The sequence below is a fragment of the Puccinia triticina genome, chromosome 7A (assembly GCF_026914185.1).
Source record: "Puccinia triticina chromosome 7A, complete sequence".
NCBI classification, from domain to species: Eukaryota; Fungi; Basidiomycota; class Pucciniomycetes; order Pucciniales; family Pucciniaceae; genus Puccinia; species Puccinia triticina.
Genome location: NC_070564.1, coordinates 37,516 through 52,544, shown reverse-complemented (window position 1 = coordinate 52,544; position 15,029 = coordinate 37,516). Strand labels below are relative to the sequence as shown.

The 15,029-nt window shown below is 46.4% G+C and overlaps 3 protein-coding genes across 3 annotated transcripts; 1 reads left to right on the top strand and 2 right to left on the bottom strand.

Moving 5' to 3' along the window:
* Positions 1 to 1,302: 1,302 nt before the first annotated feature.
* On the bottom strand, positions 1,303 to 5,074 carry PtA15_7A5 (uncharacterized protein; the record flags this gene model as incomplete). Its single annotated transcript, XM_053171223.1, has 9 exons — positions 1,303 to 1,311; positions 1,387 to 1,653; positions 1,720 to 1,899; positions 1,968 to 2,389; positions 2,449 to 3,268; positions 3,335 to 4,195; positions 4,277 to 4,780; positions 4,849 to 4,929; positions 5,048 to 5,074. 9 exons carry the CDS (start codon positions 5,072 to 5,074, stop codon positions 1,303 to 1,305), a joined length of 3,171 nt encoding a protein of 1,056 aa, XP_053021834.1.
* Positions 5,075 to 6,827: 1,753 nt separating this feature from the next.
* On the bottom strand, positions 6,828 to 8,447 carry PtA15_7A4 (uncharacterized protein; the record flags this gene model as incomplete). The annotated part of the gene is made up of 11 exons (XM_053171112.1): positions 6,828 to 6,869; positions 6,957 to 7,118; positions 7,193 to 7,260; positions 7,343 to 7,435; positions 7,523 to 7,561; positions 7,641 to 7,668; positions 7,739 to 7,806; positions 7,894 to 8,040; positions 8,119 to 8,202; positions 8,296 to 8,313; positions 8,426 to 8,447. The coding sequence occupies 11 exons, from the start codon at positions 8,445 to 8,447 to the stop codon at positions 6,828 to 6,830; spliced, it is 771 nt and encodes a 256-aa protein (XP_053021833.1).
* Positions 8,448 to 11,427: 2,980 nt separating this feature from the next.
* Positions 11,428 to 15,008, top strand: PtA15_7A3 (uncharacterized protein; the record flags this gene model as incomplete). Its single annotated transcript, XM_053171002.1, has 4 exons — positions 11,428 to 11,661; positions 14,455 to 14,476; positions 14,550 to 14,670; positions 14,741 to 15,008. 4 exons carry the CDS (start codon positions 11,428 to 11,430, stop codon positions 15,006 to 15,008), a joined length of 645 nt encoding a protein of 214 aa, XP_053021832.1.
* Positions 15,009 to 15,029: the final 21 nt, after the last annotated feature.

The window sequence follows — 15,029 nt, the reverse complement described above, 5'->3', positions numbered from 1 at the left end:
TGAGGATCTCTCAGGGTTCAACCAGTACATGGCTGGCACAATGTCTGGCTTTCAAGCCAATGCTCCTGGGGCCAAATTGGACTTATACCTTGAAGAACAAAATGTGATCAACAACAGGGACGACGAGTTCAATGTTCTTTGCTGGTGGGAAGGAAACGCACCTCAATTCCGCTCCTTATCCCAATTCGCCAGAATCATGCTGATGATTCCAATGACTTCTGTGGCGTCTGAGTCGGCTTTTCCGACTAGCGGCTGTGTCCTGGACAATTATTGCATGTGCCTCAATAATGAAACCGTTGATGTGTTGTTGTGTACCCAAGACTGGATCAAGGCATCCAGAATTGAGCACTGAGATTGGTATTTTTTCTTCTTTAAAATCAAACAAGTTACAAGACTACCAATATTATACACGCTGTTTTCCTTTTTTTTTAAAAAAAAAAAGCCTGAAAGTATGTACAAGTAAAAAAGCCATATAGTAAAAATATTACACAGGTTTTTTTTCTCCTTTTAAAAAAGGCCTGCAAGTATGTATAATAACAAAATTGATCATATAGTAGGTGGCCCATGGGCGGCCCAATATCACAGAGCCCGTTGGGGGCCCACGGGCAGCCCATCAGCCGCCCGTTTATGAAATGGGTTTGGGCCGGGCAGCAGTTTGTATCACAATGGCCCGGCCCAGCCAGTCAGCTAAGCCTCCGGGCTTAGCCGGGCTGGCCTGTGGGCGGCCCGAGCCCGCCCGTTAGCCATCGTTAGGTTGGTCTACTCAGGCTTGGGCATCATCTTTTTTGCGCATGTTCGAATGTCATCATCTCAGGCCAAAGGTTGCCTTGCTGTAGATGCTAATGGGACGATTGTCTCACAATGAAGACAATGCTTTGTACAAACATGCAACAATTCACTGGGGAAATTGCGGATTTCTCCCACTTGTTCTTGTAGCAAAAGACGCGTCGGGATTATGTTGATCAGCAGAAAAAACATGCAGTTTGGCTATGTAGTGTGCCGAGATGAGCTCAGAGGGGGTCACCAGCCAGCATCTCATTTCCAATCGTAAACAAGTGGAATCGTTAATATAGTGATTGAACGGACAAACAGGACCGACTTTCCGCAGCACACAAGACTTAATCCAAAATACCTTCTATGTTGTAATGTGTGTGCGATGGATGTGTGAGAAACAGTATGAAAGGAAACCAACAAATGGGGAATTGAGTGTATCAAATGGGTAGGCAAATAGTTGTATCAGTTAAAAAAGCCGTCCTGAGGAAGAAACACCTATGTTCGATGGTCATCCTGAGTGCTGATCGATCAGAAGTCCTAGAAAATGAGACCAGTATCAGCATAGACTCGTAGCAATCAAACTGGAAGCATGAGGTGGGAGCGACGACTTACACCCTCCTCATCCGAACCCAAACCAGCTTTCTGGCGGGCCATACGCTCTTTCTTCTTCTTGCGCTCCTCCTTGGACGTCAGTTTCTTGACTTTCTTGGGGGCTTCGATCTTGTTCCCCAGGGCATCGAAGTGTTCCTCTTCTTCGTCCTTGGCCTTGTCGATTCTTGGCCCGGAACCTTGGCCCTCGGTCCAATTGTGTCCGGAGGCCTCCAGGTAACCATCTCTCATGGCCCATACTTCGGAACAGATCGATTCAGAGAATTCTCGCTGTAGCGCATTCAAGAATCAGTTGCTCTGTGCATATCGATGGTATTTATTGTGAGAAGAACGCACGTTGTGAGTGATAACCAAGACACCTCCTTCGAACGTCTTCAAAGATTCGATCAGAGCAGCAAGCGATTCACGGTCCAAGTAGTTGGTCGGCTCATCCAAAATAACTACGTGAGGACGTCGCCATGTTGCAGCCGCCAGCACGACTTTGACCTTTTGGCCTCCAGAAAGACCTCGCATGGTCTACACAGAAAAGAAAAGACCAGCCAGTCAACAGACGCACTCTGCCAAGTGATACTAGACGAGCTTACGTTGTGGGTGACGAATTCGGGTTCCAATCCAAACATGCTCATGTGGTTTTCGATTTCCTTTCGGACTAGCGGTCGGAGCAGACCAGCCTTCTGGGCCTCACGGCTATCGACCTCCAAGATCTTCTTTTCGAAACCTCGTTTGATGAGCTCGTCACGGGAGAGCCAGATGTTTTCGGATGAAGAGAGTCCCTTGAAGTTACACTCGTATTCAAATGATTGTTTCAGTTTCTTACGGTTAGTAATATCCTCGATAATCCGTTTTTGGCCTTCGACAACAACAATTGCACCCTCCTTCATCTTTTTCTCCTCTTCGGGGGTCAACTTTCGGTTCGCTGATTGGAGTTCTTCCAAGTCTTCTCCCGTCTGGTAGCGCTGGAGAAGGTACTCGAGAGGTGTCTCGTCGAGGTGGTTATCGATGTGATCTAAACAAGCACAATAGTTTAGGATCATGGGTAAGGATAAGAATGAGATCTTCACTTACGAAAGGCGTGTTGTGCCACGTATCCGATAACCAAGTTAGGGTGCTTCCAGACATCACCGCCCTTGTTGGGCTCTAGCTGACCGATGAGCAGCTTGACAAGAGTCGACTTGCCTGCACCATTGGGGCCTAGTACTGCGACACGAGAGCTGAGAGACACCTGCAAGGTAACGTCGTAGAGCTGTTGGGTATCCGAAGTTGGATACTGAAACCCGACCTTTTTCATTTTCATCAACGCCTTTTCTTTGGTCTTAACACCATCCAAGTACGGCGGATCAGGGAACTTGAATTGGTATTCTTCCAAAGCTGAGAGCTCGTAGTAGGCTTTGGCTTCAGGAACACGTTGAACAAAGGCTTGCAGGTTTCCGGGGTAACGTTTGATCTTGAACCTGTTTAGATGAAGGATATCGGTACACACGTTGTCCAAGAAGCCCGAATCGTGAGATACGATGATCGAGGTACAGGTCTCGAGAGACTTCAAATAGTCCATGAGCCATTGCACATTAAGAACGTCCAAGTGATTCGTAGGTTCATCAAGCAGCAAAATGTCTGCTTTGAAAAGGATAGCTCGGGCGAGGGCCAGCTTCATTTTCCAGCCACCGGAAAGGGAGCCGATGGCATGACCCTGACGATCAGGCGAAAATCCGACCTCCGCCAAGGCTTTTGACTTTTCTTCTCGGGTTGCTTGGATACGAGCATCAGCATCTATCCAATCAATGATGGCAATCTCGGCCTCGGAGCCATCAATGTCGTGCTCAACATAGAACGTTCGCACTTCTTCCGGCGATGGGAAACCTTCGACTTGACCATTGTGAATGGCTCGCTGTTAAACAAAACACAAAAACAGTTAAACAACGCTACGGTCGAAGGTCTTTCGAAGATAACTTACCATGAGGGTGGATTTTCCGGAACCATTCCTTCCACAAAGACCGTATCGGTGACCTCTTTTCAGGCGAAGGGTGGCCGTATTGAGAAGAATCTTGGCACCATAAGCAAGAGAGAAGGTACAGTTACACAGGTCTTCACCTTCCTCTTCGTCCTCGAAAACCTCGACGGTATCGCCCTCCTCCTTGGCCGATTGTTCAAGAACCTCCCGGACGACACCAGCTGCCTTCTCAGTCGCAATCGAAGGTGGGAGAGCGAGTGTGGCATAGGGAATCAAAGCAGAGTCCCATTCAGTGACTTCGTAGTTGCGGGCGTTAACCAAAGCAGCTCCAATTTCGGATATGTAAACAACGAGCGGCGAGTCAACATTGGTGCCGGCTCGTTGAGTCGGGCCACCAGCCTTCTTGATAGCAGCAACGACTGCCTTGGCAACATCTGCGGGAGAGTGCTTCTTGAGAGGAGGCATATTGGTCCCATCGGAATCGGCCGGGACATTTCCAACTTGGCGTACAGTAGCGATCGCTTTGTTGACGACCCCTCGAGCTTCGGGGTCACCAGTGACTTCGGCCATCTTGATCAGAGCAGGAAGGAGTTGGGGGATGAAGGGACGGACGGTGACCTCAGAATCGACAAGTTTGGCCATGTTGTCGGTGATAACAGCAACTTTTCGCTTGGTTGCAGTGGGCCTTTCGTTACATCCACGGGTGAGCAAAGGAACCATCAAAGATAACGTTGGGGCATCAACCTCGGAAACGAAAGTTGTGGCCGCGAGGAGCTGGATGCATTTGGGCACCTCTTCGACGGGATTGATCAACGCGGAGATAAGTGCTGGAATGAACTTCTCAATGTCTTTGTTGGAGACAAGCTGGGAAATATAGGAGGGAGTGTGAGCGTGTGTCATCACGAAGTTCACAGGAGACAAGTCAATAACAATTAGCCAACTCACCGCGCAAGATTTGGTCAAAGAGCTACGGGCAGCTTTCTTGACATCAGCCTTGGTATCCCAGATCGCAGCGGCCAATATGGGTACGATTTCGGGCATGGCCTTGGCCATTTGGTCGGCGGCACTGATGACCAAGACGTCCAAGACCTTGAGGGCGCCAGTCTTGACTTGCCACTTACCAGCGGTGGCGATTTGGTTTAGCAAAACTGGGAGGATCAGATGAAGAGCCCATGGAGTCATGATCTTGACGAGGCTGTTCAAGGCAGCCAAGGCGGCTTCGGAAACGGCGGGTAACTTGTCGCCCAGGGCTTCAAGGAGCTCGTTGAGCACCTGGTGGTCGCCATGGGCAAGGACGAAAGGTTCGACCGCGTGGCCGACGCCCTGAGTGCACAGCTCGGATAGTAAAGTGCAGGCACCTTCACGAGCAGATGCATTTTTCTTGTCTCGGAGGCCCTTTAGGATGGCTTCGGCAAGACCTAGCCGGACGAAGGCTTGAGGACCTTCGGTCTAGTTACAAACAAGATCAGCATAACGTTCGATGCAGTGGGAACAGATGAATCACCGAACAGGCGCACCTTGACAATGTTCACCAGCTCGGTGACAGCAGCATCTCGGGCGGCTTTGTCAGTGTTCGTCAGCAGAACGTTGATATCGAGCTAGAAAGAAAGGAATCAGATATGGTTGCGTCAGCGTGAGGAGTCTGCAAAGTTGATCAGGAAAATATAGAAAGCTGGGCTCAATCGAAGGGGAAAAGGAGAGTGAGATGACGGTTACCTTGGCTTCATCAGCGGGTGTAGACATGTTGAGACAAGGGGTTCGTATTTCTATGTGCTTTAAGAAGGGGGAAGGGGAGAGTAGGACGATAGGACGAGAACGACTAGAAAAGCCGAAATGTTCTGCGTTGCGGATGGATAAAACTTTTTCTGGGCGTGAGTGGACTCCGAGTGGGGGGAACGGTCAACAGGAGGCGAAGAGGGGACCTGGTTCGTGGAGTTTTGGGCGACCGGACGCCGGTTTTAATTTTGGATTTTTTATATCACGGAAATAAATAAACAAACAGTTTAAAATGGGTTTTTTTCCGAAGCAAAACCACAAGCAAAACGGCTCGATCGCTGCTTGACGACGCAGCAGCCGCAGCATCCGCGAATCGAGGCGGATCGCGTCGATGCCCCAATTTCGAAAGTAACAGACCGATGCCCTGACCATCAGAAACCATCTATTCTCGATTTCGCCGGCCAATGCATCCAGTAAGCAGCCCATCGCATCACTGGAAACATAGAATTGACTGTCACCGCTCCCTATGCTTCCATAACAATGTTAACTCTTGCACAATCAAACTAAGAATGTTGTCGAGGGGGAAGAATGGAGCATAGACTTTTGTGATGATAGTCGATGATGATTTTATTGGTCAATTTGAAAACATTTTTTTACTGCCATGCTGCAAACACTGGTTGGTAATCAGGGCAGTGTTCTGCAACTAAAGCAAAAATTGGATAGCAATCCTGGAAATCTTCCAGGTTGGAAATTTCTATGATACATAGTTGATCAGAAGCCTTTTTCATTTTTCGCAGTAGACAGCTTGCAGGGCACGGTATAAGAAAGGTTCAAGGTAGCCTTCCAATTGGCGAGATGAGCTCAAGAGCCGAGAGGACCAGGGCAAGTTTGTACAGCCTTCTTTCATTCACGATCCAAGGTGAGCCAAAAAGAGATGGTCAAGAAATCTTTTTTAATGGCGGTTTCTGGGTTGATGATGAGCATACCGTTAAATCAAGGTGGAATATTGTTCAAGAAATCTGTGTCCAATTTCCATGCCTTTTCAGAAACTGCCGCATAGAACTTTGGTGCGTTTTCAAGGGTCCGGATTGGCTGTACATGCCGGGAACAGTGTGCCCAACAATATTATTGAGTATTTTCAAAACATAAATCCTAAGTTAAAGTAGGGAATTCGGGCAACTGAGAATTGATTTAAAGAAACCTCAAATATGGCCTCTTTTCTTTTGACAGAATTGCTTGTATCCTTGAGTCGAGATCGGCTTTATCAGCGGAAGAATGATCGAAGAAACGTAGCCACTTGCAGTAATTCAACATAGAAAAATTTCAAGGGAGATTGTTGAATTCTCAAGTTTTTGGAATTTCAACTTGAAAACATTTCCAGCATCCAGTTTAAATTCCGTGCCTATGTTCTTCGGTCAATCCACCAAAGATATTGCTGATTTCTCACTCTCGAGACTGGAGATTTGTTTTAATTTCCAGGAATTTCGCATCTTTCTGAGGGAATAATAGAGTTTATTACCACTCGCTATCATGGATAAAAGACACGTATAATGGAAGCTAACAGCTAAACAATAAAAGGGGATTCGATTCGGGCAGTCTTTATCAATCTCTGAAGAGGACTTCAGCACCAACTAATCTGCGCCGGGTAACATTTAGACTGTTTAATTCCATAAGCTAGTTTTTTCAGTTAAAATATTTGATAGCAGTAGTTCGCCTGAGTGGCGAACTGAGATGCAGACGACCGGATTCTGGAAAAAGGCTTCGGGGTGATTTTTCAGGATTACCAAACTAAGTTACCGCCATCGACGAAGTATTCTCCTCCCTGTTAGTTGGTACCATTGAGGCAAACCAGATCCTTCAGCTCGAATGAAATTCACGTAGTTTCTCCTTATAGAAGGATTTTTCTTACAGTCATGTAAGAGGCTTTGGAGCTCAGCAAGAGAATTGCTTGTCCGGCCATCTCTTCAGGCTCAGCGAAACGTTTAAGCGGTACGCCATCGGCTTGGAAATCTCTCAAGCTAAGGTCCATGTGCGACGTTTGATCAGTTTTTACGTACCCTGGAGAAAGCATCTGGTCACAAGAGAAACCGGGTTAGAATGATTCACGCTGCGAATGTGTGTGGGTGATTCAGGAGGAGGTCACACATTGACGCGAATCGACTTATCAGCCCATTCAGCAGCGAGGCATTTTCCGAGATTGGAAACGGCCGCCTCTGTCAAAAATAATGAATCCAAACCGTGAGTATGAAATAGATTGATCTAATAGTCAGTTGACAAATCTGGAAAACCACTTACTGGACGAGTTGTAAAAACATTGAGTCAAAGGGCGATTGCAGATTTGGGAACTCATGGAAGAAGTGATCACAATGCTGCCCTTCTTGAAGCCAGCTGTGCGAGACAATCTCAGAATTGATAAGGATAGTCGAAGCAGTCATGGAATGGTAAGATGATCAAAAGTTGGAACGGGTGACTAACTTTCGGTCCATATCTGAGCGATCGCTTGCGCACTATTGACTGATGTATCCAGAGCAGATTTAGTCACGGCGTGAGTCTCGTTACCTAGAAGGTCCAATTTTGAGGACGGGCTACTTACAGACGCCGAAAACGTTGACATCGAAGATCTAGAAATAGTATAACAAAGAATTCAGCTGGATTACGTGGTCTCGTATTCATGCTCAAGCATGTCCACACCTTGGAAAAATCCTCTTTATTATATTGCAGCGCATCTTTAACCACCGAAACTCCGGCATTTGCAATTACTATGACGAGAAAATGGAGGTAGATTAATTGGAAACTTTCATGTATCGTTCATCAGGTTTGGCGGTTGGACTGAATACTCAACGCACAACCAGTCACAGGACCAAGGTCCGAGTTGATCTTTCGGAAGACTTGCTTAACCTTTTCCTGATCTCCAACATCACATTGGTAAGCCTTGCACTTCACCCCGTACTTCTTGGAAATTTCAGTCGCGCGATCCGGGGCATCTTGAGCACCTGGTTGAGAAAATGTTAGCAGAATTCCCAAAAAGAGAGAACATACGAGTAGAGCGCATTCAGAAAAAGGAGACATACTGTTATAGACAATGCCCACCGCAGCCCCGGCATCAGCACAAGCTTGGGACAGTGCAAGACCAATGCCACGATTCCCACCCGTAACTGTGAGTATACGTGAGTTCAACGAAAATGCGTATCAGGATCTGAGCATGTACGATCTATGTGAAGAGCGACGGTAAGGAGGTTGAACTTGACCTATGATACATTGATTCTCTGATCAGAGGTCAACGTTTCGGCAGGAGATATAGAATGATATAAACATCAGCAGTTGACGATGCATAGCTATCACTCCACTTCCATTGGGTACAGGCTACCTATGACTCACTCAAGTCGATGGAAAAAGGCATTGTGGATCGCTTCGGGCGGGGATAGCTATCCTGTACAATCTGGTTGACTCTTGCGTTAACGGAAGGTCAGATTTGTGCAACTGGTGTCCAGGGGCCTAGGAAACTGGTGAAAACCGGGCGCCTTGCGAAGACTTTATACCGCTTGCAGAAGCTCATCTGCAAGGATGCAGGAAGATGCTAGCCACCTCGCAGGAATTCGGACCATGTATGTAAATTTCGTTGGGGGTCGGATTTGGATATAAACCTCCCCGTTGCTAGAGTATGTGCTGCAAAACTTAATCCTCAATCATGGCGATCATATTCTATGGAAAACGGGAAAGTTTGCAAACTATGTAAGGCTTTTTCCTGCGTTTTCCCCTCGTGCAGTGTTCTGGTATGTAGGCTTCAAGCTGGTCCAAGAGGCTCCAGTACTGGTGATGTCCTCAGCAATAGGCGGCGAGCTGTTACTCTGGAGCTTACTATTTACATATTGGAAGTTTGTATCGATTGAGGGGACAATTATCAGACTCACTCCGAGCCCCACAGGACCGCATCTACCTTCCTGTTAGTTTTCGATGGTGGTAATCTTATTTCAGGCATTTTGATCAATCTGTGATTATTCTGCATCAGTGCTGGTCAAGCACATGTTGACAGGCGTTTGCAGGCCATCGTAATGAGCTGCCAGCCTTTGAAAATAGAAGGTGGAAAAACATTAACGAGAAGATCCAACCAATTGACTCAATAATCTACCATACTTCTTTTGACATCCAGTTCCAAGTCACTGATGGCGATGATGTACGAAGTTTGGGGTCTTGACTAACTCAAGCACTCATAGAAGCGACTTCTCAAATTAGCTGCAGGCGCGTCAATCGGTGAAAGTAGATAGCCATGATTTGCGCGCCTGACACTTGTAAGCGGAAAAACTTGTTGAAAGATGCACAAAAAACTCTAAAGCGCGACTATCATTGAGAATTTCTAATGAGGCAGAGTTTCATCTCTTTTCACTTGGAGAAGAGAATGCAGACATCTCTTCTTATCACTTGAAGAATAGAACGAATGCCCATTGCCGGGTCCTCATCCGAGCAATTAAGATGTCGAGCTTACGCCTTCGTCTCAGAATGACGCATATCTCAGTCTTGTGCAGCTTGGACTTCCAACCCCAGAGACTTGCCAACTTTTGTTTTAACAAAAGGTTGCTTGCAACAAGATAATGGATGATAAGTCCACTCAGGCCTAGTATGTAGGGATGGCCCGTAAGTTGTATTGTATTGAGCGCATCTCAGAAGCACTGAGGGCCTGTACCGTAGGGCATGAAAATTGAAATTTTTCATTTTCATTTCTCCCAAAACTTCTTAGAAATAAAACTGACCTTGGCCAAAATTTAGTCCTGAGCCCAAATGTGAAAAATTTCAACAATTGGACCCTCCCCTAGTTTTCACTTTTTCTGTAGAGGGTAACAAAAGTAAGAATTTTTCCAAATTGAAGCCCATGGTACAGGCCCTGAGCTTGCACGTTTCACTCCTTCAGTCTACACCACGGAAGCACAAGATCAAAAGTCTTCCGAAGTTCAATCAAAGATTCTTTGAACTCCCCCCCAGCAAGAAGGGATGTCACCAACTTAGTCAAACTAGTTGACCAAGTGAGTTCAAACTGAGTGTTTGAAGTCCTTTCAAACACCCATCGGATGCAATCCAATGGGCCAATGACTTTGAATATTGATTGGGTGGAGACTTTGAACAAAGCGTGAAGTCTCTTCAAATAATTTTTGAATTACATTTGAATATAATTCAAACTCAGAGGTGTTCAAATTATATTTGATTTTTGTCTTTGGGATACCTTGGAATTTCATGGGTGCTTACTGGGAGCAAAGCGGGAGGTGGGTCTAGTCCAAGACGCGTAAACTCAAGAGGCGCCGCTCCGCGCGGAAGCGCGGGATGGAACTGGTGAGCAAGGGGGAAGGCGCTTGGCCAAAATGGGCCGCCGCGTTCCGCAGTCAAGGTCGCAGCAACCAGATTCTAAAACCTAGTGGATCCGGGAGCAACCGGTACCGGCTAGCCGCATCCGCCTCAGAACCTTGGAATCCGTAACCTCGCCGATCTCAAACAGACACCAAGTTCCCAATCCAAAGAAGGAATTTTTTGCACCTAAAAGCTAACAAACATGTTCAATCTCATTGCAGAAACTACATCGGCCGTGAAACAGGCCGCAGGCGTAGGGTCGTCGACAGCTAGGTCGCAAGGAGCGGAACGGCCAACCAAGGGAGGCCAAGATCAAGGGCAGCAGGCACGCCAAGAAGAGCATCCGGACGAGTTGACCGTCCAGAGCGTCGTTGCGCAAGGAGAGCCGCAAACGATGCCGCCCAAGAAACCAAAGAAAGTCACTATCGCCAAAGCAGTGACGAGGAAGATCGCAACTCGCTCGTCGTCGAAGGCCCCGGAGGAGGAAGATAGAGAAATCGAGATGGGAGGTGATGGAGGAGGGAAGGAACGAGTAGGGGGAGGAGACGTGGACAAGGAGGTATGGGAGGTAGCAGGAGGAGGAACCCAAAAAGGAGCACTAGGATCGGGAGCAGGTAAGCAATCTAATTGATGAGGAGGTTGTTTCAGAAGGACGTAGTAGAAGGGCTGTAGGGTAGTAGCTGAGATCGTCTGCGACGCTTACCCCGTTTAGCTGACGATCCAGTGGATATCGGGGGAGATGTCAGGTTGTGGTTCTGCTACTCTTAGCTTTATCATACCTGCTGGTGTCACTCATTCATGACCTGTCATTTATAGGTCTTACCCTCAATTAGGGATCTTCATGTGACACCAGTGGATGTTCTTTCACCCACCTGCAGCCATTCATATCCAAGCGTCCTTAGTACAGTGGTTAGTACACTTGACATGGATATAAGAGACATGGGTTCAACTCCCATAGGACACATAATATTTTATGGAGTTTCACAGGAGAAGCATCTGGGAACCAACGAGGAGTGCAGGGAAGGCACGAACTCCAAGGAGCGATGTTGGATATGATAGGGATGGCGAAAAAGGCATCGGAGAAAGGTCAGGCAGGCCAGGCCTTGATTTTCTATCAGATCTGCGCTGGGCTGGGAGGAACAATCACCGGAGGACGTCCCTCCGATCCGACCAACACCATCACCAACAACCAACGGCTCCCCAATCTTGACCTGTCATCCATTGTCAACGATTCCAACACACTCCCCCCCCAAAGACCATCACAAGCCCACAACAAAGTTGACCCACCCTTGTCAATCCCAGGATTCACGGTCCTGACGCCAAATCCACGCAACACCTCGCGGTTGAGAGATTACGACGAGATGGAGGGGGTATTGTCTCAGGCAGGCACAGCAGTCATATTTGACAACTCGGTGTAAAGCTCAAAAGCGTTCCTGAGAACCTTTTGTTGAGTGCGGAAAGGGATGAATGAGGTTACCTCTGCCTTTCCTGGGTCACTAGACACTAAAACAAGCCCCCCAATCTACGATTGGAAGGTTTATGTAGTGATAGTGGAGGTGTATCAAAAGATAGCCTACTTTGAGCAGGTGGCTTAAGGGTTATAGTAATGTAGCTGATGTGTAAGTGTTGTAATGAGGTTGTAATTTGTATGTAAGGGTGTAAAACCACAATATAGAGTGGGGCTAATACTGTAGAGTGAGCAAGTATTGTACTGTTATGGGGTAAGCTGAGTGCAAGTAGTTTGCTGAGAGAAATTACAACTGGGGGGAGGAGAGCCTCCTTAAATAGAAAAGAGTGAGACATTTTAGCTCCAGGGGAACAAGAGAATGAGGGGTTTTAGCTGCCCTGAAAGCTACAATGAGGTATTTTGGCTGGTGGTTGACAGGTCACATGAGGTCATGATGTCATATGAGGGAATTTAGCTAGTGAGAAATAGGAGGTGAGATATTTTAGCTGGCCTGGCCTGTCAAATGATGTCATCTGCAAGCTGCATGAGGGGTTTTTGCTATCTTGACACCTGCATGATGTCATCTGTCAACTGTCAGACTGCAGCCCCTATTACACTAGTCTGCATGCACCTGCAGTAGACTGCATAAGCCTGCATCAAGTGTGCATAGCACTGCATGACACTGCATGACACTGCATGACACTGCATGACATGTGCATAGCACAATGTAATGAGTGCAGCTGATGAGGTAAAGTATATGTAGAGGGTAGACAAGCTGTCAGAGTGGTCCATGTAACTGATTACATGTCCTGGGTAAGTGTGGTTCATGTAACGGATTACATGACCTGAGTATGGTGTTTGTGTATGTGAAACTGGCTGATGGTGTCTTGAAGGGGTTGTATCTTCTGATCCAGAGGGGTGTAAGATGTGTTGTCCATGGTGTCCTGTGTAGTTTTGGCCGTAGAATCCAATGGTGTTGCCGTATTGGTTGATTTGAGAATGTACATATGAGAAAAAGGGAATTTTTGAAATGGGCTAGATGGGTAACCATAAAGCATACCACATCCTCCCCCAACTTATTGTCTGTCCCCAGACAATTCTGTTTTGATTATTGCTGTTATCCAAAGTGTAGATTTGTGTCTTGATGTCTTGAAGTGGTCTTGATAATGTTTGTTGTTCGTGTATGAGTTATTAATGCTAGTCTTGAGGTTTTGATGGAAGAAAGAAAGGGGAAAAGAAAGAAGAGAAAAAAAATTGTTGATTATTTATGTTTTCAATTTGTGAATGTATTTTTACGGACTTACTTCGCGCACTGCGAAAAGCTCTTCGCGCACTGTGCAGTGCGCGAAGTTTGCAAACACTTCGCGCACTGCGCGTGAAGGGCGCAACTTTTTCAAATTATTTTTTGACCAATCAATAGAAAAGCTTATTATTGTCCTCTGTGAATTTATTTGGGGTTTTTTGAAGCTTCCTTGTATGCTTAAAAATCCCACCAATAAAAAAAACAAGTACAGCCATTTGGGGACCTGGAATTCATATTCCCACAGGCCAAAAAATCCAATTAATTTATTGAATCATATTAAACATGTATTTAAAAGTTTTAGAACTTTTTGGCCACTTTGTACAAGGACAAGGCTTTCAAAAACCAGTAACTGTTTCTCAAGATATGCCAAAATGCGCCAGTAAGTGGTGAACTTTCCTAATTTTTGAAAGCCTTATTCTTGCACAAAGTGGCCAAAAAATTCTAAAAAGTTTGAATTCATATGTATCATTATTCACTAAATTATTTGTATTTTTTGACTGGTGGGAATATGAATTCCAGGTCCCCAAATGGCTGTACTTTTTTTTTTTATTGGTGGGATTTTTAAGCATACAAGGAAGCTTCAAAAAACTCCAAATAAATTCACAGAGGACAATAATAAGCTTTTCTATTGATTGGTCAAAAAATAATTTGAAAAATTTGCGCCCTTCACGCGCAGTGCGCGAAGTGTTTGCAAACTTCGCGCACTGCACAGTGCGCGAAGAGCTTTTCGCAGTGCGCGAAGTAAGTCCGTATTTTTATTGTCTTCTCTTATTTTTTTTATTATTGTTTTGTCTTTTTATTTGTTTGTTTCTTGTTTTTTATGTATGTATTTAATTGGATTTCTCTAAAAAAAAGAGTTGAGGTTAATATATATATATGCAAAAAAAAAAAAAAAAAAAAGGTAAGAGAGAAAGGGAAATTTAGTGTTTTGTTGATCTGTGTTGATAGGGTTGTGTAAATGTGCATGTGATGTCCTGGTTTGCGGCAGGGTAGCGCCAGAGCGTTGCGCAGTGCACATGAGGTCGCACGCCAGATGATCGGTGGTCGAGTAGTGTTCGGGCTCCGGGTTTGAGTCCAAAGCCGCTTCAGGGGTTTAACTGGGGCTACGCGAGCTGCGGCGCCCGCATTCGTATGTACATGTCTTAGAGGGCCCCGGTAACCCATAGGTTTCCCGGGGTTGGGTTCGAGTATGTAGTGTTGCCCGGGTCCAGGCTTCTGTTGAGTCTCCGGTCGCAGACGCCGGTCTAATGCCGCCGATCATCCGTTGTCTTCCAACTGGCCGCTGATCTGCCCTCGCCGTCCGTGTCCAATAACTTCGAGGCCTGTTCCGATATCCTGGCCGGTAGGGTGTATATCCAGATATCCAGGTTCATGCTTGTTTCTTTGACTGACGAACCTTTTCATTGATTGCTCAGGGAGGATACCAGGTCATATCCTCCCCCAACTTGATTCCTTGACTCAGCCGTATAACAAAAAAAGCCTCCTTCCTTCGTCTTCGAATCGGATCGACCGTCAAGATCCTCAACCGACCCTCACGTAAGCCGCCTCTTTTTCCTTTTTTCAATCTTTTCGTAGTAACTGACCGCCGTCTCTGTCTGTGATCCAGACAGAGATGCTCCTTCTTTGACCTCCTGACCCATTCGCGGAAATGGCTCCCCTCGGGAGAAGCTTGGGGACAAAGATTCTCTCGCCGGTTGGCCTTGTCTACTTGGTGGTGGTACCGTGTTCTGGTAGTCGACTCATTGGGATTAAAGGCCAGGGACTTCCCCCTTTCCTCTCCTCATCTGCTCGTCTCCAACTTCGTAGTCTTCCCCAGTATCCAACTAGTCCAAATAACTTTTGCCAGTCGCGTTCTACCTGTAGCCCTATCATGAGCAGTTTAGATGAAGCTCCCA